Genomic DNA, 26,467 nt, shown 5'->3' on the forward strand with positions numbered 1-26,467 from the left:
AGTATTAGGATATGATTCCTAAGGTTAGGAATGAGGGATATGGATATATGTGAGGTTAAGGTAATAATGCAAATAATAGGAGTTTGTCTAACAAGTTTAACAAAATTTTAATTTATTAGTGTACAATCGACATGCAAGATTTGCAAACATTTTCAATAACCTCCAAAACATAGGTTCAAAGTGATCAAAGAGAGGGAGGTGGGACCTGCCTTGTAACTGGAAAAATTCAGCACCTAAATCAGTTCTTCACCGTTTAAGCAATCATCTATAGAAAGTACACGTTATGCAGTTAAACACCGAAATATGCGAAAAATCCAAAATGCACTAAAATGAATGATTTGTACACAGTGGATAGGTACTGGTCTAAAATGAATTTAGGTGAAAGAATTTCTATTTTATCTCATTTCATTTGAGAGTTATGAGTTTTAGAAGTTTCGTTGGTATAGTGTAGGATTTACTTAGGTACTATTGTGAAATGCTGTTGTAAGGTGATTATTATTAAGTTTATGTTTGCTGGGGTGAATATATGTGTTTTATAAGACTAACACATTTGGTTTCATAATTTTTAGAGTTAATATGAATTATTTATGTATTTTACAAGTTATAACGTGTTCTAGGCATATAGTCTCTATGTGTACATGGCTTTGGAAATTTAGGTCCAGAACTTGCTCTAACCTGCTAGTGTTGTATAAGATGAGTATTTTAGTAAGCTAATCTAATCTTAGTTCATTAATTTTATAGATCATATTACTCTACTTCATTATTTTATATGCTTGGGAATGTTCTATGTTAATTACTTATCATACCGACTTAGAGATTATTATATGAGAGTTTTGGTGGATGAGGATGAAACTATAACTTCTCTGGTCTAACAAGTTTTAGTTGGGTTTTATTTAGAGCTAGAGTGCAACTATATACATATACATACATATGTATTGCTTAATCAACACTTTGTGTTTAGCACTTATCATATAAATTTAAAGTTTAGAACTATAACCTATACAAAAGGTGCCATATTTTATTTTACTATGTTGAAGCCCACTATTTGCTGGTTCTATAGAAACTTAGTTCACTCCATTTGGACTAAAGATAAATTTTCTACAAATTTTACAAATTTAAAGGCTGCTCTATGTTGGTTATTACTTACAAAAATATTTAGAGGCTTTTATTACATAGTAAGTATATAATTTTATTTTATAACTTGGAAGTACATGTTTTGGTGATTCTACAGAACTTGGGTTTACTTAAAGAGGATCTAAGATGAATTTTATATAAACTTCTAAAGTTCAGCTTATGTAAAATTAGTTATTTTAAAGATAATAGTTTTAGAGGCATTTGATGTAAAGTGTGTATATGTTTTATTTCACTTTGTTTTTAGAGAACATGTTAATGGATCTGTAGAAACTAAGTTTGCTCTAAAATGAGTTGAAATGAATTTTGTATGCATTTTATAAATTTGTATATGCTTTATGTATGATTTATCTTAGATGAATTTTAGAGGCTAAATTTGTATTGTGAGTGCAAGTTTTTATTTCATAACTTTAAAGTTTATAATTTGATGAGTGCCCAGAGCACGGTCGGCGCCGATCTCTCCCTCTCTCTCACGCTGGTCGGCTGGGGTGAAGGACAGAGAGGGGGCGACCCAAGGAGGCTGCCAAGTGGGCCCAGGTCGATGTAAGCTAGGTAGGAGTGTGAGGGATGGGTAAGAAACTGGGTGAACTCGATTTCGAATGATTTTTCCAGGATTATTTCTTTTCCCATCTTTGTTAATTCATAGATTAATTTGTGGTGCAGATCAATTCATGTGGATTTTAATGAAGGTACATGAAGATATCTAGATTCCATTTTCTTTGGTTGCACTCAAAAATTATGGATAGATTACTCACAGAAATTAGAAGATGGGCTCTTTAGAAATTAGTTTGAATTTTTAGGAGGCCTAAAAAGAGAAGATAAATTCTGGAAAAAAATATATTTATTCATGATAATTAACCTAGTATTTGAATAAATTATTTCCCCTATACACTTCCATGCAATTAAATGCACTTTTAGACAAAGTATGGTTTTAGCCGATTAGGAATTATAATTAATCTATTATTTGACTGGTTTGATTGATTTATTCGAGTATCAAATGTAGTTATTAAATTATACCAAAATTACAGTGAGTTGTATACGTTAAGTAGAGCCTACATGAATTTTCCCACGATTTTATCTTGCACGAATTATTTCAGATAATTCGCAAGACTTATGTCTTATATGTGTTTCCCTTTCCTAAATGCATGTAAATGTTTATAAAAGTTATATTTGGACTCTCATTATCCTGAAGTGATGTTGATATGTTAGAACTACAATTTACCTTACACATGTCATAAGCTTCTTACCTATTTATGTATAAGTTGACTTTAGTATTAAATTAAGAGGATGCTTATAAAGGTAATTAAGGTAGAATATTTTCTATATAAGTTAATGTATTTACTCACTTCCATATTGTTAACGACCAAATTTGGTAATCCAAGGATCGAAGATGAAGAAATCGAGATGGAGAACGTCTCGGAAACGGAGTAAAGATCGGCTGGAGTCCGAATCGGCTGCGACCTAGATCGGCAGAGTCCGAGTTGGACAGGGTTAGCCGATTGAGCCGAGTCCGACAATATGACAAGGAATACGTTGTCGGATTGAGTTAATGAGCTTCATGAGGATTGCCACGCATGGATAGAGTCATGAGAAGGCAATTATATCTATTAATTAGTATGTTTTATGTAATTTTCTTAGAGATATGTTTGGGCAAAAGTCTGCCGCAAAGACTTATGGTATCTTCGAGTTTGTTAGAGATAAGAGTCGTGTCCGACACGGACTTGTTTTGTAATCTCGGGTATAAATAGACCCCGAGCCCCATGTAGTCAAACTAACACACGTTCAATACAATCTCGGCGCATCGCCACCCTTTTACTTTTGTTTTGTTTCGACGAGTTCTTGCTTTCAGGTTGAGTTGCATCGGTTTCGATCTTCAACAAGAGGTAAAACTTGTTATGGCGGCTTGCGTTCTTGGGATTAGTGCTTCCATCTTTATGATACTCTAATCTTGTTTATGTAATTCGTCGAGTTATCATATGCCTTATATAATCTCTGGCAATATCGCAATCGGCTAACATCTGTTACTAGAAGGCAACCGACTAGGTTAAATATCGATGTTGACTTAGATTATATAAGATATCTACCACTCTATGACACATCCAACGGCTTGATTGTCTAGATATTGTCCTTCTTTTCACACTTATAGCTGCATCGGTTGAGTTTGATCTTATGAGTCATGATTAGAATCTCAATCTCTAGCCTGCCTTTGGTTGCCGATTAGGGTAGTATCGGGGTTTCAGCCGATCTTACCTGATTTAACTACATTTATCTTATATACTTGATTGACATGTTAAATCTGCCATTTATATTAAGATCTTGTTACATTTAAGTATATTAGGCTTTTGTTTGGTATATTTTACTTGTTTTGATATCTTAATATAGAGTGGTATCGGAGTATTAGCCGATACACGCTAGATCTATCTGATCGGATATGCTATGAACATATATAGTCTTGCTGTTAATATATATTTCGATCTAAGTGATTTATACTGTCTCGGCATGGCGACCGATCTATCCCAATCACTTGATTTAAGAAACTTGTATTGGCATCCATACCCTGAGTGGTTTGAGAGGGTTCCATTGCCTAACCGATTCAAGGTTCTAGATTTTTCAAAATTCTCAGCGCAGGACAGTGTCTCAAAATTCTCAGCCGATTTTTAGCTCAGTGTGGTGAAGCATCGGCTGTTGACGCCTTGAGGGTCAGGCTGTTTCCCTTGTCTTTGTCCGGATCGGCTTTTACTTGGTTCTCTTCTTTGTCGTATGGTTCGATCAACAGTTGGGCCGATTTGGAGAAACAATTCCATAGTTACTTTTATAGCGGAGTTCATGAGATGAAATTGTCCGATTTAACAGCGATTAGGCAAAGGCATGATGAGCCTGTGCAAGATTATATTCAGAGATTCAGGGAGATGAGGAATAAGTGCTACAGTTTGAGCTTGACTGATGCCCAATTAGCCGATTTGGTTTTTCAGGGTATGATAGCTCTGATCAAGGAGAAATTCTCGTCCCAGGACTTTGATAGTTTATCACATCTTGCACAGAAGGTAACCTTGCATGAACAGAGGTTTGCAGAAGCAAGGAAGAAAATTAAAAAGGTCAATCATATCTGTCCCTACATATATGGATCTGATGATGATGATGATGATGATGATTCCGCTGTAGCAGCAGCCGAGTGGGTTAGGAGCAAGAAGGTTATACCATGCCAATGGGTAAAGAGTTCTGGAAAAGAAGAGAGGTATGACTTTAACATCACCAAGGCTGATAAGATTTTTGATTTGTTACTTCGGGAAAAACATATTCAACTTCCTGTTGGTCATACAATCCTATCGGCTGAGGAGTTGGGCAAGAGAAGGTATTGCAAGTGGCATAACTCTGGGTCTCATTCTACTAATTAATGATTGTAAAGTCTTCAGACAACAGATCCAGGCGGCTATTGAAGGAGGTAAAATAAAGTTTGACTACTCCAAGAAGCCGATGAGGGTCGATGGCAATCCTTTTCCTGTCAATATGGTACATACAGCTGGCCGAACAGCCGATGGAGGAAAAGCTCGGGGTTTTCAAGTGAATTCGGCTAAGATTATCAACAAGTATCAGAGGAAGTATGGCAAGCAGCAGCAGGAGAAGTATTATGGAGAAGATGATGGCGGTTTTGATCCTCATTGGGGCTGTGAGTTTTTCAGATTCTGCTGGAATGAGGGTATGAGGCTGCCGTCTATCGAAGATTGTCCTGGGTGCAGTAATGTTGCAGAGAGTTCAAGCAGATCTTACAATAGAAATAATCGGCTGAGGCAAACAAGGGTTCTTGTTCATCAAAGATTGGGCCCAGTGAACTAAGATTGTGACCGAGAGGACGATGAAAGCAGGAAAACTCAATGGTGTCCTTCTGGTATTTTCACAAAGAATCAAAAGAGAAGGGTTCAAAGGTTGAGGAATATGGAACGTTTTCATGAAGTTGAGCGAGAAATCAACCATCGGCTGAAGAAGGCAAAGCCAAGGCAGGAGTGGCGTGTTAAGAAACCAGCTGCTGTAGCCGATGAACCCGAAGCTGATGAAGAAAAAAGATTGGCTAAGGGGAAGAGTGTTGTAACTGCATCAATTAACATGGTTTTCACGTTACCTGCTAAATTTGGAGCCAAACAAGCCGATGTTGATGAAGTTGAGGAAGCATCGGCTAGGTTGGTTTTGTCACCAGAACAGGCGGTTTTTGAGAAACCAGAAGGGACAGAGAATCGGCATCTTAAACCATTGTATATAAACGGCTATGTCAATGGGATGCCGATGTCTAAGATGATGGTTGATGGTGGGGCTTCTGTGAATTTGATGCCATATGCCACGTTTAGGAAGCTAGGCAGGAATGCTGAGGATCTCATCAAGACAAACATGGTTCTCAAAGACTTCGGTGGCAATCCATCAGAAACCAAAGTAGTTTTGAATGTGGAGCTGACAGTCGGCAGCAAGACTATCCCTACAACATTTTTTGTCATCGATGGGAAGGGCTCCTACAGCTTGTTGCTTGGAAGGGATTGGATTCATGCTAATTGTTGTATTCCTTCAACCATGCATCAATGCTTGATTCAATGGCGAGGCGACAAGATTGAAATTGTACCAGCCGACAGGTCAGTTAACGTTGCCAGTGCTGATTTAGCTCTTTAGGAGATGGATGGTCTTGATTGCTTGTCTGGAAAGGTATGGGAAGGAGATTTTCTAAAGGTGTCTGATTGTGATATACAGCCATTGAAGATGGAGAGCCCAAGTTATTATTTTGAGGGCGTCGTGGAGGGTTCAAACGTCTACACCAAGGACACGGTAGACGATCTTGATGACAAGTAAGGACAGGGTTTCATGTCGGCCAATGATTTGGAAGAAATTGATATAGGTTCAGGTGATCGACCAAGGCCGACATTCATCAGTAAGAACTTATCTCCAGAATTTAGGACCAAGTTGATAGAGCTCTTAAAGGAATTCAGAGATTGCTTTGCTTGGGAGTATTATGAGATGCTAGGACTCAGCCGATCGATTGTTGAACATCGGCTACCTGTCAAACCAGGGGTTAGACCGCACCAACAACCTCCGAGGAGATGCAAAGCCAATATGCTCAAACCTGTAAAAGTTGAGATTAAACGTTTATATTATGCTGGTTTTATTCGTCCTTATCGATATGCCTAGTGGGTTTCTAGTATAGTTCTAGTTATCAAGAAAAACGGCAAAGTCAGGGTGTGCATTGGTTTCAGAGATTTAAACAAAGCTACCCAAAAGGATGAGTATCCAATGCCAGTAGCCGATCAACTGGTTGATGCTGCTTCGGGGCACAAGATATTGAGTTTTATGGATGGGAATGCAGGGTACAATCAGATCTTTATGGCTGAAGAAGATAACCATAAGACAGCTTTTCGGTGTCCTAGTGCAATCGTCTTGTTTGAGTGGGTTGTGATGACTTTTGGCTTGAAGAGTGCTGGAGCTACATATCAAAGGGCCATGAATTACATATACCATGATCTAATCGGCTGGTTGGTTGAAGTCTACATTGATGATGTGGTTGTTAAGTCTAAAGAGATAGAAGACCACATAGCCGATTTGAAGAAGGTTTTTTAGAGAACTAGGAAATACGCCCTGAAGATGAACCCAACAAAGTGCGCTTTTGGTGTATCGGCTGGCCAGTTTTTGGGATTTCTTTTTCATGAAAGGGGGATTGAGATAACTCAAAGGAGTGTTAATGCAATCAAGAAAATTCAGCCTCTAGAGAACAAGACAGAATTGCTAATTTTGTTAGAAGGTTTATTTCTAATTTGTCTGGAAGGTTAGAACCTTTTACACCATTGTTGAGATTGAAAGCCGATCAAAAATTTACTTGGGGGTAGAGCATCAGAAGGCTTTGAATAGTATTAAAGAATATCTTAGCTCTCCTCCAGTTTTGATTCCTCCACAGAAGGGAATACCTTTTAGGTTATATCTATCAGCCGGTGAGAAGTCAATCGGCTCGGTTTTGATTCAGGAGCTTGAAGGAAAAGAAAGGGTTGCGTTCTATTTTTAAGTCGTCGGCTTTTTGATGCAGAAACAAGATATTCTCCTGTGGAGAAGTTGTGCTTGTGCTTATATTTTTCTTGTACAAGGTTAAGGCATTATCTATTGTCCAATGAATGCACTGTTATATGCATGTAGTTATATATGTTATCGGCTCCGATTTTGAAAGGAAGGGTTGGAAAGTGGATATTTTCCTTAACGGAATTTGATCTTCGGTATGAATCACCGAAGGCGGTCAAGGGGCAAGCTATAGCCGATTTTATCGTTGATCATCGTGATGACTCAATCGGCTCAGTTGAAGTTGTGCCCTGGACTTTATTCTTCGATGGGTCAGTGTGCACTCATGGATGCGGTATCGGCTTGGTTATAATTTCCCCTCGGGGGGCAAGTTTTGAGTTTTCTTATACTATTAAACCTTATGCAACTAATAATCAGGCTGAGTATGAAGCGGTTCTCAAAGGGTTGCAATTACTCAAGGAAGTTGAAGCCGATGCTGTGGAGATCATGGGTGATTCCTTGCTAGTGGTCAGTCAATTGGCAGGAGAATATGAGTGCAAAAATGATACATTAATGGTTTACAATGAGAAATGCCAAGAGTTGATGAAAGAATTTCGGCTGGTGACTTTGAAGCATGTATCTCGAGAACAGAATGTTGAAGCTAATGATTTGGCTAAAGGGGCATCGGGTTACAAGCCGATGATGAAGTATGTCAAAATAGAAGTTGCCACATTAACAGCCGATGATTGGAGGTATGATGTGCATCATTATCTGCAAAATCCATCTCAATCGGCTTCTCGGAAATTGCGCTATAGAGCTTTGAAGTATACCCTGTTGGATGATGAGCTATATTATTGGACGATTGATGGGGTGTTGCTTAAATGTTTGAATGCCGATCAAGCTAAGGTTGCAATCGGTGAGGTACATGAAGGAATTTGTGGCACTCATCAATTGGCTCAAAAGATGAAGTGGTTGCTTTGACGTGCAGGATATTTTTGGCCGACATTGCTGGAGGATTGTTTTAAGTATTACAAAGGGTGTCAAGATTGTCAAAAGTTTAGAGCAATTCAAAGAGCGCCAGCATCGGCTATGAATCCCATCATCAAGCCATGGCCATTTAGCGTGTATTTGGTTCTGGGACTAGGTGGGATGGGATGAAACCATCCCTGATTTAAGGATTGGGATGATTCCATTCGGGTGTTTGGTTTGTAGAATAGGATGATCCCAGTTTTTTGTTTGGTTCAAGGAACGAGGGAGGGATGGGATGAGCGCCGTTTACAACCACCGACAACACCGTTTGCAACAACCATGGCCGACGCCGCCTCTGCCCTCACCTCCAGACGTGGTCGCCGCCGGCCTCCTTGATGGCGTCGATGAGCGGCTGCGGGGGGCTCGGCGACGGCGGCGGTAGACGGCTTGGGCGACAGCGGCGGCGGTGGGCTCGGGCGACGTCGGCGGTGGTGGGCTCGGCGACGACGACAGATGGGATGACCCAACCGAGCGCTGGCAGCGATGGTGTCGGCCTTCGCGCAGAGCAGCCGCGGCTCGGCGACGACGATGGCGGCGAGGTCCGCGCGGGAGAGGGAGAGGGAGAGACCGGTGGAGAGGAGGGCGAGCACGACCACCATCGCGGTCGGGCGGGCGGAGAAGCCCGACGACGCACGGTTGGTCTTCGCGTAGAGCAGCCGCGGCTCGACGACGACGACGGCGGCGAGGTCCGCGTGGGAGAGGGAGAGGGAGAGGCCGGTGGAGAGGAGGGCGAGCACGGCGACCATCGCGGTCGGGCGGGCGGAGAAGCGCGACGACACACGGTCGGCCCGCCGCCGAGTTCCCCGCCTCCGGATCCGTCGCCACAACCTTCCCCATCGCCGGATCCGCCGCCTCCGCCCTCCACACCACCGGATCCGCCGCCGCCGCCCTCCCCACCACTGGATCAGCCGCCACCGAGCCCCCCACCGCCGCCGTCGTCGAGCCCGCCGCTGCCGCCGTCGTCGAGCCCACCGCCGCCACCGTCGCCCGAGCCATCTACCGCCGCCGTCGCCGAGCCCCCCACCGCCGCCATTGCCGAGCCCACCGCCACCGTCGCCGAGCCCGCCGCCGTCTCCCGAGGAAGAGCGCGCGAGCAAACCGGCGGTTTCACGCCGTCGCTCGTCCCATGTGAGACGAGTTCGTCCGCTAGTTTTGGCCGGACCGATTGGTCCCGGATCTGAGAGGAATATTCCTCCGTAGGGACCAACCCATCCCACTCACTCCTGAACCAAACACCCCTAAAAATGGGTTAATCCCATCCCATCCCATCCCATCCTAGCAACCAAACACTACCTTAGAGGTTGGGGAATTGATATGATCGGTATGATTAATACATCATCGAGCAAAGGACACATGTTTATATTGGTGGCAACCGATTATTTTACCAAGTGGGTAGAGGCGATTCCTTTGAATAAAGTTGATTCTGGGGATGCTATACAATTTGTTCAAGAGCATATACTCTATCAATTTGGTATTCCTTAAACTATTACAACCGATCAAGGATCAATCTTCGTGTCCGATGAGTTTGTTTAGTTTGCCGATAGTATGGGTATCAAATTGTTGAATTCTTCGCCATATTATGCACAAGCTAATGGGCAAGCCGAGGCATCTAACAAGAGTTTGATCAAATTGATTAAGAGAAAGATTTCGGATTATCCTCGGCAGTGGCATACTCGATTGGCCGAAGCATTGTGGTCCTATCGGATGGCTTGTCAGGGTTCGATCCAAGTCCCTCCTTATAAGCTTGTTTATGGACATGAGGCTGTTTTACCATGGGAAGTTAGAATCGGTTCAAGAAGAATGGAGTTGCAAAATGATTTGACAGCCGATGAGTATTATAATCTCATGGCCGATAAAAGGGAAGACTTGGTTCAATCAAGATTGAGAGCCCTTGCAAAGGCTACCAAAGATAAGGAACGTGTTGCTCAATATTATAACAAGAAGGTGGTGCCTAAGTCCTTTTCTGAAGGTGAACTTGTTTGGAAATTGATTTTGCCGATAGGGACTCGAGATAACAAATTCAGCAAGTGGTCACCAAATTGGGAGGCACCGTTTCAAATTTATAAGGTTGTGTCCAAAGGAGCGTACATGTTGCAAGGACTCGATGGAGATGTTTATGGACGAGCACTCAATGGGAAATATTTGAAGAAGTATTACCCAAGTGTTTGGGTTAATGCATGATCGGCTGGTGTTGCCGATAGCATGATAGCCGATGTATTCACATCACCTTGAGATGGCCGATTGACTGCTTTCATGACTGCCAGATTCAGTCAAGTCTGCAGTAGCCACCATGGTCCACCTGCTCCAACTACCGAGCCGACAGCTATCTTGGCCGATGCATTGTTCAACATTTGGTACAGATAGCCGAGGAGGATTTTGCCTAAGGGGAATTGTCTTTTTGATTCTAGAGCTTCGGCTATAAACTGCCAGTTGGTTGTAGGACCACAACTGGATCCATAGAAGAGGAACTTTTCTAGCCACATCAGCAGAAAGGCTACATGCTCTCGAGAGGTGACTGACCCTGTGCCCATGTATTTCGCCACATAACCAGACCAACCACCTATGCTCTTGGTCCTGAAGTCATATTGATTCTTGGTGTTCAGACTCATAGGGTTAGCCGATGAGGTCACATCCAGACCAGTGATCATGGTGATATCAATCAAAGTTGGGGTCATCGGCCTTGGTTGAACAGAAAAGCGTTGATGGCATTGGACCAGAAATAGGTGGCAGCGGCCATTAAGGGTTCATCCTTAGCCGAATTTGCTATGGGGAGGGCAAATGCTTGACCGATTCCAATTTCGTCCCAGTGTGTTTGCTTGCTTGCTGATACACGCTTGTACCATGTGGTCAAGAGATGGCCAAGACGTAAAAGTGTTCTTCCAGTGACCTAGATTCGGGTTGGCTAATCTAAAAGGAATCCTATTGGTTTCACCGATGATGAACTCAGTGGGATCAAGATCACCGACTGGACCTAGGAAATAGTGTCTCTCATGCGACAAACTTGGGATTGCAACCAGATTGGAAAGGTGATACGAATTCAAAAGGAATAGAGAAGAAGAAAACAAGATTAGACGACGAAAATCGATCTATTGCGCAGAAAAAAGGGATCTAGCCGATGGACACGTACCTCAGCATACTCGGCTGATGGCGCGATAGATGGGCTGGCGGAGGTCAACATCGCTGTGGGCAGAAATTTGGCCGAAGAAGAAATCACCTGGAAATCGCCTTGCGCACTGAGGGGATCGCCAGAGAGAGAGAGGATAGAGTTTGCTTCGGCGGTGAAAACGGAGGAAACGGTGTGAAGTTTCTCGAGGACAACGGTTAGTATTTAAAGCGCTGGGTAACAGTCGGAAAACGGCAAGTGCAGATTTCTCTCGGAGTCGACATATAGCAAATCCGAAACATTATCCAATATTCCGGACTTGGGGGGCATGTGTTAACGACCAAATTTGGTAATCCAAGGATCGGAGATGAAGAAGAAATCGAGATGGAGATCGTCCCGGAAACGGAGTAAAGATCGGCTGGAGTCCAAATCGGCTGCGACCAGGATCGGCAGAGTCCGAGTTGGACAAGGTTAGCCGATTGAGTCGAATCCGACAATGTGACACGGCATACGTTGTCGGGTTGAATTAATGTGCTTCATGAGGATTGCCACGCATGGGTAGAGTCCTGAGAAGGCAATTGTATCTATTAAATTAGGATATTTTATGTATATTCCTTAGAAATATGTTTCGGCAAAAGTCTGCCGCAAAGATTTAAGGTATCTTAGAGTTTGTTAGAGATAAGAGTCGTGTCCGACACGGACTTGTTTTGTAATCTCGGGTATAAATAGACCCCGAGCCCCATGTAATCAAACTAACACACGTTCAATACAATCTCGGCACATCGCCACCCTTTTACTTTCATGTTGTTTCGACGAGTTCTTGCTTTTGGGTTGAGCTGCATTGGTTTCGATCTTCAACAAGAGGTAAAACTTGTTATGGCAGCTTGCGTTGTCGGGATTAGTGCTTCCATCTTTATGATACTCTAATCTTGTTTATGTAATTCGTCGAGTTATCATATGCCTTATATAATCTCTGGCAATATCGCTATCTAACCTCCAATCGGCTAACGTCTGTTACTAGACGGCAACCGACTAGGTTAAATATCGATGTTGACTTAGATTATATAAGATATCTACCACTCTATGGCACATCCAACGGCTTGATTGTCTAGATATTGTCCTTCTTTTCATACTTATAGCTGCATTGGTTGAGTTTGATCTTATGAGTCGTGATTAGAATCTCAATCTCTAGCCTGCCTTTGGTTGCTGATTAGGGTAGCATCGGGGTTTCAGCCGATCTTACCTGATTTAACTACATTTATCTTATATGCTTGATTGACATGTTAAATCTGCCCTTTATATTAAGATCTTGTTACATTTAAGTATATTAGGCTTTTGTTTGGTATATTTTACTTGTTTTGATATCTTAATATAGAGTGGTATTGGAGTATTAGCCGATTCACGCTAGACTATCTGATCGGCTGTGCTATGAACATATATAGTCTTGCTGTTAATATATATTTCGATCTAAGTGATTTATACTGTCTCGGCATGGCGACCGATCTATCCCAATCAATTGATTTAAGTATATATGGACATAGGGATTACATATCGTTAATATCTACAACCAATCGAGTAAATTTAGTTCTTTCTTACTTATTCATGACTGCCGATCGATCTACATATGACATCGGCCCAAAGATAAATGATATGTCATCGGCAACTAGCCGATCGGCTATCGTTTATGGATTTAACCGTGGTTTCTTTGTCTTTGTTTCTTGTTGATGGCAGGATCAAATCAACTGGCATGCTCACACACCCAAAGGCAAGTTTTGGACCTGCACTAGAGTTAAGCAGATCTCCCAGGCCTCGTGTTTTTACATCAACACATATTTATGACATGCTTTCAGATGAGTAGCCAAATTAGTTTAGTGAGGCTTGACATTAGCCATGTTGATATATTTTAAGGTGTATGGTTCCTATTTTATCTTCCTCTAGCTAACACTAGGCCCTAATGGTTTAGTTGTTTATCTAGATCTTAGTTATTATTCATGACACCTATTATGAAATGCAAATCGAAAATCCAAATGCACACCAGGACTCAAGTCAAAACACGATGTAAGCGAGTATGCATGCTTGGTATAGGTTAAAGATGAAAAGGTTTTAATTTGCTCTCAAATTTTACTTCAGTACAAGTTAGATCAACTTCACCTAGTTTTAAAATGGAAATTTTTGGTTCACAAAATTGGAGAACTTTCCTTTCAACTAGTTTTGACAAGAATTCCTTAATCCTAAATTCGAGTATGTTACACATACGTTGTAGCAAAATGTTTCATGGGTGATTTGATTGTATTTTAAAAGATAGAAACATTTTCGATCTACTTGGTGAAACAGTGCCGGATTGACTTCAAAATCTGCATGATGGTCAAATGTGAAACATAGTGAATATACACGTTGAAACATATCACTATCATGTACGAAACAACGAGTGTTAACGGATTGAAACATACGTTTTTCTTTTGCTAAAACATAGTCATGTGTCATCTTGTTGTAAAGATTTAATTGCAACAAATACAACGGTATGATCGGATTGTAGATTGGATAAGTAGTTTAGGAGAAAATCATTTTGAACATGGAAAAAGTGAATGCATGCATGGATAGAGGGGAAATACAATAAATCCAAGGACCAAAACAGAAAAAGGACAATGAGAGGCATGCGTTTTTTTTTTTTTTTTTTTTTTTTTTGCAAAATGTGCAATAGGGGTGAGGCGCTCAATCTGGACCATCCATCTTCATTCCAATGGTCAACAATCTGGTTTCCATGTTTGCATGTTGGTATAGGTTTGCACTACATATATTCCCGCAAGTTTCTCGAGCTCAGTGCTAACCTTCCTGTCGCGGAGGTCGAACGTATAAACACCGTATGCTTTGGTGCTGAGAGATTTTATTTTCTAACAAACAAATGGAGTGCAGTAGAGCACTAGTAAATGAACTAAGGCAAATTTTGCTACAGGACATCATGACTTCGTGGTTTTAGTGTAGGACACTGCACGAAGTGACTTTTAGGGAAGACACTCTCAAATATTGGATATTTGCTAGTAGACACCGCGCTCATTAAAATAATAATTTCCATTTGAAGAGGAGAGAGAAATCGCGTGAAATATCAACTATACCCTTGGACACACATGTCAGCTCTCCTATCTCTCTTCTGTTCTCTCTCTATCTCCCTATCTCTCTTCCTCCTTACACAATAGTGGGACGGAGCTCCTTGACGACAAGGAGGTGTGCGGGCGCCGATGAGAAGGTCATGGATCGAGCCAGTCGTGAGATGGACGGCCACCGCTTCGTCGGGCGCGGCCGAGAGCACGAAGGGCGGGGACACGCTGCTGAGGGGGTCGAACACGAGGGCGGTGAACTCGAACGGGATGCCAAGCTCGGCAGCGAAGCATGTGAGGTGGAGCTCGAGTGTGTGGCTGGACCCCGACGACAACAATGCGGTCACCTTGAGGTTTGACAACGGCACTGAAGCGTGGCGCTACTGGTGCGCGAGCTCCTACGGCGGCTAATGGGCACCAAAGCTGAGCTAGCGTGAGCCGCTGGACGGAGTCACCGCAAGCCGCCACCACCGCGCCCGCACAGCCTTTGTGCCTTGCTACACCGCCCGCACGGCCGCCGCGAGCCCCAGCCGGACGCACCCCGCACGGCGTCACCGCGAGCCGCCGCCGCGCCGCCCACACGGCCGCCGCACCCGCGCTGGGCCTCCGCTCGCCGCCTCGCGTCACCACGCCACACGCACAGCCACCGCGCCCGCGCCGGGCCTCCGCACCCCAACTTGCCACGCAGTTCCACCGCCCTCGCCGTTGCTGTGTTGGCCGCTGCGATGGCATGGTACACGGCGTCCACCTGCGCCACGAGCAAGTTGGGGTAGTGCAGGGCGGAGGACGGTGCCTCTCATTGTCCTTTTTCTGTTTTGGTCCTTGGACTTATTGTATTTCCCCTCTATCCATGCATGCATTCACTTTTTCCATGTTCAAAATGATTTTCTCCTAAACTACTTATCCAATCTACAATCCGATCATACCGTTGTATTTGTTGTAATTAAATCTTTACAACAAGATGACACATGACTATGTTTTAGCAAAAGAAAAACGTATGTTTCAATCCGTTAACACTCGTTGTTTCGTACATGATAGTGATATGTTTCAACGTGTATATTCACTATGTTTCACATTTGACCATCATGCAGATTTTGAAGTCAATCCGGCACTGTTTCACCAAGTAGATCGAAAATGTTTCTATCTTTTAAAATACAATCAAATCACCCATGAAACATTTTGCTACAACGTATGTGTAACATACTCAAATTTAGGATTAAGGAATTCTTGTCAAAACTAGTTGAAAGGAAAGTTCTCCAATTTTATGAACCAAAAATTTCTATTTTAAAACTAGGTGAAGTTGATCTAACATGTACTGAAGTAAAATTTGAAACATATCACTATGTTTCAAAACATACGTCCTCGCAGAGCGGAGGACGGTGCGGCAACGCCGGCGTAGGTCAGCTCAAGCAGCGTGTACTCGAGCTCGACGCTGGTGGGGTCCTCAGCGTAGGCCAAATAAGGGTAGGCGTTGACGAGGACAGCGAGCCGGTGCAGGCGTGGAAGTCAAGGATGGGGCAGAGCAGCAAGAGGAGGTCCAACAGCGCTGACGACGCCGCGTCGGCTGCCGCCGGGAGCAGCAATGAAAACATGGCTCCGGCCTCTGCGCCCTGCCTCGCCTCGCAGACGCCGCTCTGGCCGTCGGTGGCGCCGTGCCCCGCCTCACCTCGCAGATAGAGATAAGAGAGCTGACATGTGGGCTCAAGGTATTTTTGACATTTCACGCGATTTCTCTCTCCTATTCAACCGGAAATTATTATTTTAATGGGCGCGGTGTGCGCTGGCAAATAACTATGTTTTGAGAGTGTTTTCCCCCAAAAGTGACTTTGTGCGGTGTCCTGCAGCTAAAACCACGAAATCACGATGTCCTGTAGCAAAATTTGCCATGAACTAATAGGTAGTCTGGTGGTTTGGTCCTTGCCTTTTTTTTTCCTTTTCTTTTTCTCCTCTTATTTTATTAGTGGTTAGCAGTAGCACCTATATTTCTATCTTCTTTTAATTAATTACTCCCTCCATTTCAGGTTATAAGACTTTTTAGCATTGTCCACATTCATATAGATATCCGTATTTAGATTCACTAATATCCATATGAATGTGAACAATACTAGAAAGTCTTATAACCTAAAACGGAAGTATTAGTTTTTTTTTCTCCTCTTTATTTATTAGTGGTTAGCAGTAGCACGTATATTTCTATCTTTATTTAATTAATTAGTGGTTATAGCATAGTAACCTTCTTACCACATACATCTTTGTAACTACTCCCTCTACTTCATAATGTAAGACTTTTGATTCATTAACATCTATATATATATATATATATATATATATATATATATATATATATATATATATATATATATATATATATATATATATATATATATATATATATATATATATATATATATATATATATGTGGGTAATGCTAGAAAAACTTGCGTAATGAAATGAAAGAAGTAACTGATAGAAATGATACATCTTTTATTGGCGCTGACCCCAAGTCAGTGTGGGATTCTTCCGCTAAATCATTGAATCACTCCACACCAAGGTATATGGTGCTAAGCTCAAGGAGTATTTTTTTTAAGTTTTTTTTATACGATTTAGTTTTGAAATAAGTTTTTCAATAGGATCAATTTGTCAAATTTTCAGATAACTTTCAACACTGTTTGGCAGTTTGGAAACCATGCGCGCGAAGGAATGTGAGTTGCCGATTTTTTTTATATATAATAATTAATAACCCCGTAATTAAATATCTGGTAATTGCGTGCAAGTAATTAGCAAAGTAGGATGGACGTTGTTTTTGTTAGCGTCCAGATGTGGACGCTATTCTCTAGAGCGTGCAGGTCTGAACGTTATTGTGAACAGCGTCCACCATACGGGTGCAGTCGAACCGTGCCAAACCGGCCCGAACGTATCCACCTAAAACCAATCAGCGCCGAAATAACTGCCGTTCTCTAGCGACCGCATCCTGGCCTCCTCGGCAATCCCTCATCGCCACCGGCGGGCAGCAAAGGCGGCGCAGTATTCGTCACCAATCGCACGCGGCTAGCTGACGACACGCCTTGCCACGAAGGACTCCATCAGCATCGCCTTTGCCTGTGCGGCTGACCGGCTGTGGCGCCGGCAGCTAGCACACACTAGAGATTCATCACGCGAGTACGTATTCACTTTCATCTCCATTGATCATATTGTTGAACATATATTTGGCATTAAATTTCTCCAATCACAAGTTTTCTCTCCTACGTGCTTGACTTTTCGCAGCCTACGGAGATCGGCCTCTCCATGTGGATGAGGTAGTGGAATCATTTGTTTTCTTTCAAATTGTCTCATTACCCTATTGGGATAATGGAACTCCACTACCTAGCCTTCATCTTTGCAATTGAAAGAAATCCAATATTTTCTAGAGCTGATTGGTAAAGTGGGTGGTAAGGAATTCCATGGTGATGACGCCATATATTCATGGAACCACTAGGCTGTATGCATGAAAACATAGAACAATTACTTAAGGAGATTAACATGAATAGATGAGAAAAAAAACAGATTTCAACAGGTACGGCAAACTGAAAAAATACTCAGATTTTCTTCAATGGTAGATATTTAGTGCTGGCCATGAGGCACCATAGTAAATCACTGAACTGATCACGCTATCAGCATTTTTTTATAAGCTGTAATCAATGTGAATTGCTGAGAATTTATATTACCAATGCAAAGATATGGTGAATGTAAAAATGTAATGAGCAATTTAGTATTTTGGAAACAACTCCCATGACAAATCTAATATAACTAATTATGTATTTCTTTAATCCACATTATCACAACAATCAAGCATACTAACAGTCCACATTATCACAACAATCAAGCATACTAACAAGATGGACATATATAGGATGGTATAATCACACATGTATTACGGAAAGAACTGACTATGCATGCAAACAAACGGCACTTACACTACACGTGGAGGCGTGCGGCGGAGGAGACCACCTGGGAATGGGATGTGTGGGCAAGTGGCAGTGCCGGCGAACCCCCACAAGCGTCTGAGGCAGGCGGCATTGGTGGACGGGTGGGCGTTGCCCTCGCGCGTGAATTAGAGCAGTGGCGGCGGATGGGCGGCGCTGCCGAGAACGAGGGCTGCGACGGCCAGCACCTTCGTGCGATTGGACGCGCAGCGGTGGCTGATGGATGGGCGACGCTGTTCCGCGCTTGGAGGACTTTCCGGGCAGTGGCGTCGCCAAGAACGGTTCCTCTTCCCGTTTTTCTTTTTTTTTCCCTTTTTCATTTTGCTTCTGTTCGTACTGGGACCGCCGGACCGACCTAGGCGACCGGTCATATGCTAGACGTAGTTAGCCAGAGCGTCCAGCTTTGGACGATTTTACAAACAGCGTCCACATCTGGACGCTGTATTCTTCAGCGCATTATTAAAAATCTCAACTTTGATTTACCAGATATTTAATTATGGGGTTATTAATTATTATATTAAAAAAATTCGGTGTGAGTTGGGAACCGGTCAGCCTAAAAGTTGCTGGATACTGAACTATTAGTGGTTGAAATGTGATCGGTAAGAAAAATAAGTCATTCGATAAAATAAGTCCTAGAATTTATCTATTGACCATGAATTGCCCATCATTTATAAAACATAATATTCCGCTGCCCATACTACAGCGGAACATAAACTTACACGTCCACAACAAAAATTTAAGCTTAAGATTTGCATGCTATAGTAACATCTTAAGCCTCCGAACTCGTATGCAAAGGAAAGGTGGAATTTGCACTTCCTCTTAGAAAACATCCGGATTAAAGCGCCCTGGAATTGAGCTGCCCTGCTGAGCTTGCCTAAGGAGCATGCTCAATCTGTAGTTATTAAGCTGCAAAAAAAAAAAAGGGAAAAAAAAGGTTAGCTTCTCTTTAATTTCCCATGGATTCTTTTGAGAGGATTTTCCACGGATTCAATGAGAAAAAGCAGCCTATTATTTCTTAATGACAATGTTTATTATCTGTTTCCTTAATTTTCACAATACGGGCAGGATTTTTTTTTTAACCTTCTTAACATACCAACCAATAACTTATTTTTAGAACAGCAACCAGTGTCCCTAATCCTTGCTATCCCACCGTTTCTAACCCATGTGGTGTGGCAGCATATTCTACCATGCCAATAATTTGGGTATGGCATAATATTAAGAAAACTACAAATTTATGACAGTGCTATTATCAGTAACGTCACAAAACTATGACTTGCAGCAGTCATCTAGAAACTCTACTTAATTCTACCACGGAATCCCTCAATGAAATAAGGAATTCCAAGAAATATAGAGGGGACTGAAATTGAAAGTAATGGGTCGATCAGTGGATGGAGAAGGTAATTAAATCTGACATACCTCAAGGTTTCTAACTTGTTCTTGGAACTCAGCAATGCGCTGTTTCTCATCCTGTAGTTCTTGATTCTTCGCATCATAGTCCTTCTGCCGCTCATGCTGTATCGCAAATGCTCTCTTCAGAATGGTGTTTTCTCTTGTAAGCAATTCCATTTGCCCCTTAAGCACTGCATTTTCCTGTTTGACTGCCATGTTACCTCAGGAAATTATGGTGATAAAGGAAAATTCCTCAAGTAATTTAAATAAATAGTCAAATAGACTGCATGCACCAAATGCAACTTACGGCTGTAAACTGATCTTATAGATTTGTTGCAACACATCTACTATAGCTATGATTTTGAACAACAATTGATAGAATCATGTAAAGTTAACAGGAGGATATTCCAACAACCTTTTGAAAATCATGAGGTCCTTGAGCATTGACATGAGACACCACAGCCTTCTCAAAAGCCTCCAGCACTCTGGTGGCACGAGACTTTGCATCATCCATGTTAGAAGCAGTTGTCATCTCATTCACAAGTAGCTCGACCCATTCTGAGCCATTTGACGGAAAGTTCTCAGGACAAGGGGCACTTTCTGAAGGTGCACCAATCTCGTTACCATCTGAAACAACTGCCAACAAAATAGTCATGAAATTCAATGGTGATGGGCGACTAAAAAGGTCACTAGAGGCAAATGATGAATGAAAGTAGCAAACATGTGAACATACAGATATAACATAGTGCACATGTCAGTCTACAAGCCACACCTACCATGGTATACAGCACCAAACAAAATTCGGATCTAACAGACCTGAGCATGACAGTATCACACAGGCACATAGCACAAACAGCAAGCAAAGTAAATCACTTTCTTAATGCCATACTATAATACAGTCAGACATCTTCCTACACAATGTTGTGTACCCTAAAAAATAATATTAATTGATTAGAGTTGAAGAGATTTTTTTTTTCAACTAGCATTGCAATCATTGTGAAGTCTATAGCTGAAGAGAATTCTGTCAATACCACTATATAAAATCCAAGATTAAAAAATAAACCATAGGGGTAGGCAAGAGATGAAATCCCAGTGGAATTACACAAACATTTGAAACAAAGGAAAATTTTAAAAAATAAATCATGCTTAAATTTGAAACTCGGTATAGAACTTTATTCAGACTTTTTAAGAAAATAAAATTTCTGACATTAAACTAAGAGAATATGATGTTGTGACAAAAAAGAAATTGCAAACGTTAAGATTCAGATTTTGCACACAAGGAGAAGGGATAATAACCTGCCTTTTTCTCAATCCTAATTGGACATTAACCTGCCTTTGGACAGACAGAATGTCTGGCGGTAATGACATTGTGAAATATATTTCTCTATTTGTAATATTTTCCAGTCCATCTCATTTGAGAAGCCACTCCTTCAACTTCATGACGTGATATATGATTACTGAAAGAAACTCTTGGTAGAGTAATGAATTACCATGAACCAAAAACACATGACAGTTCACCTAAGATATAATTTGCTTGTTTATTTGGCTGAAACTTTTGTATATCTGTAAATTCGTACCATTTGTGTTCCTTTTCCTTTTATGGTCTATAGCAGATATATCATATATTAGATATTTTATCACCATGTAATTATTTTTTATTATTCACTTGTTCTTTAGTACCACTGATCCTACAACCTAATAATCCAAGGTCTGTTCAATTTTAAATTTTAGAAGCAAGAAGAGGACAAGCAGGCCAAGAACTACATAACACCAATTGAGATTGGAGAGTAACATGACAATTTACCTTCACGGTCTTAAATGACCTGAAACCCCTCCACAAGGATATTCTCAATATGATATGTTTGCTATCCAAGACCCAGGTGCATGTAGGAATATATCTGTAGAGTTTTGCTGTTCCATTTGGTGATTTATGTGCCAAACCTTAAAAATTCGTCAAGAGTGTTCTTGTAAATAGTTTTTTCCTCAGACATTATCTGAATAGATCCAAAGGATGACTTATGCAGCTATCAGATAATACTAACAGAGAATGCACAAAAGCATACTTGTATAGTCAAGAATCTTTCTAAGAAAAATCATGGCATCATGGGGAACATGCAAGGGTTCAATGCATATGCCACCTAAGTGGAGTAATATAACTTTGGCTTATATTATAGAATGCATTTGTCCAGCAAACAGATCATGTTAAAAAACACCTTTATGGAATGGCTCCAAGTCAAATAAGGCAGAGGTCAAGGTAAATGGTCTTCAATGTCAATTTTTGTCCCTGAGATGTCAGGATCGCCCTCCCAGACACGGCTCTGCCTCCCTCCCGGCCACAGCTCCACCTCATTCCCAGCCGGACCTCCACTTTCCCTCCTAGACATGCTGCCCCCTCTCCTCCCATTTACACCATACCCAGCAGCGGAGACAGGGAAGGGCGAGGGGAGGCCCTGCCCACCCCCACCACCCCCCCCCCCCCAACCAAAAAAAAAAAGGAAAAGAAAAGGCAATATATTATTTTCCTAGGATCTGCTAATTATCCTCTAATCATATGATTATGTTAAGCATTTCGGTGTATTGGGCTCCATTCAAGCCTCCAATACTAGCTAAGTTCAGACCGCAAAGAGGTAAATGATGATTATTGCATCCTATCTTTGCATGCTAGCACATAAACTAAATCTTCGCAAAGTATGTATGTAACTGTGTAATAGTAGGCATGGGAACATTCTTTTGTATGATCAAAACATATAATTGAAATGATGTAGCATCCATGTAAAATGCTTGAATTTAGTGTGTATTCTGATGGAATTTTTTTTTATTATTGTCACTCCCCTCAAGTCTAAATCCTAGCTCCACCACTGGCCATACCAACCCCAGCCCCAGCCCCAGCCCCAAGGGTGACCCTACTAAACCTTCAACACCACCAGCAGTTCCCAGAGACTCCTCAACCGTCAGCATGGGTGGTATATCTCCTCTCGTGACCCCCAAGGATACTTCTCACCTCAGCACCACCGGTCCCAATAGGATCAATTTCGTACTCGTGCCAACAGATCCTCCAGTTTTCATGTGTGCACGTGTGTTTTGAGAAGGATTGTGTTCTTGTATTTGATGTGATTGTTCAAGACTCTAGATCTGTTGGTATTTTCTTCTGTTCATGAATATCATGATTTACCGTGATTGTTCATGTATTCTTGTGTTTTCATGTTACTTTGATATTCAAGTGCTCATGTCTCCAGATTGGCCAGTGTTCATTGTATTAATGTAAAACATGTGTTCATGTCTACATATTGCAACTCTCCACAGATTTGATACTGTGCTCCTTTTATAAACCAATGTACTACTAATGTACAAACAAATTTAGCCAACATTACATGTTTCCTTATAGAAAGTTTGATGTTACAAATACAAACCTTCTCGATGAGTAGAAACTGTCATTTGAGTGTATGCGTGTTCGTGGGTGTGCATGTGTGTGTGTAGGCGGGGGAAGGGGTATTAAAGATGATTTACTAAAAAATTCTTTAGGTCCAGCACAACCAAAAATTAGGTTGGTAAACAGGATTTTCTCGCTTTTAGATTCTCATGACCTTCAGCTGCTTCTATGCCATAAAATAGAATTCAAAGCACAAACAAAGGAGCAACAGGCTCAGTTTGCAGTTGTTTACTTGTGATGTGCTTATTATTAAGTTTCTGTAGAAACATAATTTATAATTGTTGTAATTTGTTTTACAGATCAAATTAAGGTTAGAAAAATACATTATTTAACTGTTGTAACTATCAATTGTTCCATATTTTCAGAATGCAATGATATTATTGCGGTAACTTAATTTAAAAGAAAATCAGTTGCCAAACAACAAAAATGCCTAGAAGTAGTTGCACCAAACAAGATTATCATAATACACCTCAATGCCAAACAGAACCACAAAGAAGATAGTTGATATTCAATATGCCACAGATGATTAAAGTACCCAGTTGAAAATTACCTTCAGCAGACACCTGAACCTCAGTGGTTTCTTGTATGGGTTCAAATGCAACGCCACTGTTATTTTGCACAGATTCCAAATGTAGATTAAGCAAACTCCTTATTGCTGAATCCACATTATTTGCAGATTTGTCCAGAGCCTTTTCAATCATCTGAGAGCAACAATGACTTGTATCAGGATTTTCGCAAAACTTCCACATTCACATGCACCAGAGCTTCTCATGAAAATACAAGAAAAAATCTTTTGCAAAATAGCAAATTAGAAGAATAATCCAAGGAAGCCATGCATCCATCAATACAAACTCTTTCCTAACCAAAATTACCAATCAATCAATGTAGAATTTAGCACAATCTAATTGGATATAAGCTTATGGTATTTTACATTATGCTAACCTAAATCTAAAGAAGTGGAATGAGATATAGATATCATCTCCATTACAGTGCTCAAAACATCCTAAGCAGTTTGGTAATCAAAATCCTCTCACGAGTCATCAAGTTGGATTGTCAATGAACATCCTTCCAGGCAAAGCACAAATGTTTATGTGGTTGGCTTGCACTTCTAGTGATTAAATTTGCAGCTGTCTAGACATCACCTGTGTCAAATCATTCAGTGTCATGGTCACACCAAACCCAAAGTCCTGCAAGAATCAAAAAGGCCTTTCCTCTCCTAACACATGAGACCTAAACCAGTTCAGGATTGAACTATCATTCCATCTATCTATGGTATTTCCTAGTTCAGTGCAGAAACGAAAAGTGCAAGGTAGAGAATAAGATAACAAGGTAAATGAAGATACAAAATCAAAGTAAGTAAACTTCATCAAATTCAACGGACAATTGAGGCCCAATGAGAAGACCGCTTCTTCCATCGCGGATGGGTACAGCAGCTACCAATCTCAACAAAGACTGCATTTTTCTACATCCAAAAAAATCCCTCAACAAAAAATTACCTCTCCCACTACAAGGTTCTCCTGCATATCCGCATCCGAATTTGCACCCCAAAGAGGGGGAAGGAGGAGGGTGGGAGGAGGCTCACCTCGAGGCTCATGGCAGGGAATTGCGTAGAGAGTCGGGCGACAAGGTCGTCCTTGGTGACGCCGCGTGGCCAGGTGGGCGGCGGCGGCGGCGGGAAAAAGGCGCCCCCGCAGCGGGTACGCTTGGCAGCGGGAGGGGAGCCGCCGGTCGGGTGGGTGAGATCCTCGAAGAAGGAAGAGGAAGCCCGCTTGCCGCACACTACAGCGGACATGGTGGTCGCCGTGGCACCACCGGCCTGTGTGCCTTCCGTCCTCCTCCCCCACCCACCGTCGCCACCACCGCCTTCCGGGGCGATCGTGGGGACCTGGGAGGTGGCGCGGCTAGGGTTTCGGCCTTGGGGCGCGGGGGAGGCGCTCTGGTCGGGGCCTTCTCTCGGGATCGGCGGCGGAAGGGCACGGAGACGTTTGTGGCAGCGCCTGGGAGAGAAATGCAACGCGCCGATCCTTCCTTTTTTTTTTTTCCTCCGTTTCTTTCTCATTTTCTCAAGACGCGCTCGTCCCGGAGTTTTTACTCCTGTTCCATAAGAAATTGCTGCTTACGTGTGTGCCATAAAAAAGACTGAAGTTATTTGTACGCCATGAGCCCAATTTTCATTGATCCGTGTGCCATTTTAGATGGATGGAGACATAACAGAGGTGTTAGAGGCTGTGTAAAGACAGTTTTGCCCTTGTGTACAATAATGGGTTTAAAAAAAATCAGAAAAGTGAAAAATAATTTAGAAAAGGCGTTAAAATCAAAAAAATGGAATTTTTTAAAAAAAGGTAAAAATCAGAAAAAGTGAGAATAAATTTTGAAAATGTTTAAAAATCCGGGAAAATTTAGGAAAATGTGGGAAAAATTATAAAATGGTGGAAAATATAAGGAAAAATCGGAAATAAATTTTTTAAAAAGGAAAAAACAGGTGCATGACCATTACATACCGACAAATAACAACATATCACATGGACAAAACAAGGGCATGACCATTGCACCCATAGTAACAAGTTCATATCAAACCATACAAGTTCATATCAAACCATACATGACCATTGCATCCATAGCAACAAGTTCATAGCAACAAGTTCATAGCACCAAGTTCACAGCAACAAGTTCACTAGTTTTCATCACACTAAGTCCACACATAAAAAGTAGTAGTTCACTAGTTTTCATCACACCAAACCATACATGTCTTAAATTACATCAAAAGTAGTAGTTCCTCCACATAATTTATTCAAGCTAGAGTTTCTTCTTGCTTCTAGTATTAGAAGCTGGGCTGGATGGGTTGGCCACTTCAATAGGAGCCCTCCTTGGTGTACACTTCTTGACGGCTTGCTTCTTCCTTGGTGTGTCCACTGTCTGTGGAGAGACTTCATAGGATGCAATGTCATCATGAACAACTAAAGGGTGCTCAATTTGGAGAGCAAAGGGGTTATTGGATCCAGTTATAGACCTTGTGTGAAAGCAAGAAAAAGAGATCAGTGAGGTTGGAAATGACAAGATTAGGAAAAGTGAAAGATCATACCTGCTCGTCATCGAATTGTCAGTACTTCCTGATGTTGGTGGCCCCTTCTTTTTGGCGGCTTTTTTCACTCTCTTTGGCTTCTGTGTAGCACTGGCCACCACCTCATTGTGTGGGAATACCATGCCTGATCCAGGAGTGGCCACAACAATGCTAGTCACTATGTTACTGAAAGATGCTTTCTTCAGCCTTTTTTTTGATGGACCCCTAAAATAAAGTGTGAGAAATTGTTA

The 26,467-nt window shown here is 41.8% G+C and overlaps 1 protein-coding gene across 2 annotated transcripts; it reads right to left on the reverse strand.

Annotated features, from left to right (window-relative positions):
• Window positions 1-18,929: 18,929 nt before the first annotated feature.
• On the reverse strand, window positions 18,930-25,226 carry LOC127782862 (uncharacterized). 2 transcript variants are annotated; one of them, XM_052310139.1, is made up of 5 exons: window positions 24,738-25,226; window positions 23,706-23,856; window positions 20,141-20,352; window positions 19,753-19,926; window positions 18,930-19,242 (listed from the first exon to the last, which is right to left on the reverse strand). In XM_052310139.1, the coding sequence occupies exons 1-5, from the start codon at window positions 25,212-25,214 to the stop codon at window positions 19,156-19,158; spliced, it is 1,101 nt and encodes a 366-aa protein (XP_052166099.1). In that variant the 5' UTR covers window positions 25,215-25,226; the 3' UTR covers window positions 18,930-19,155. The 2 variants fall into 2 exon arrangements, with proteins under 2 accessions (XP_052166099.1, XP_052166098.1); XM_052310138.1 differs by having other exon boundaries at window positions 20,141-20,361; window positions 24,738-25,225.
• Window positions 25,227-26,467: the final 1,241 nt, after the last annotated feature.

Source organism: Oryza glaberrima, chromosome 8 (assembly GCF_000147395.1).
Source record: "Oryza glaberrima chromosome 8, OglaRS2, whole genome shotgun sequence".
In the NCBI taxonomy this organism is placed as follows: domain Eukaryota; kingdom Viridiplantae; phylum Streptophyta; class Magnoliopsida; order Poales; family Poaceae; genus Oryza; species Oryza glaberrima.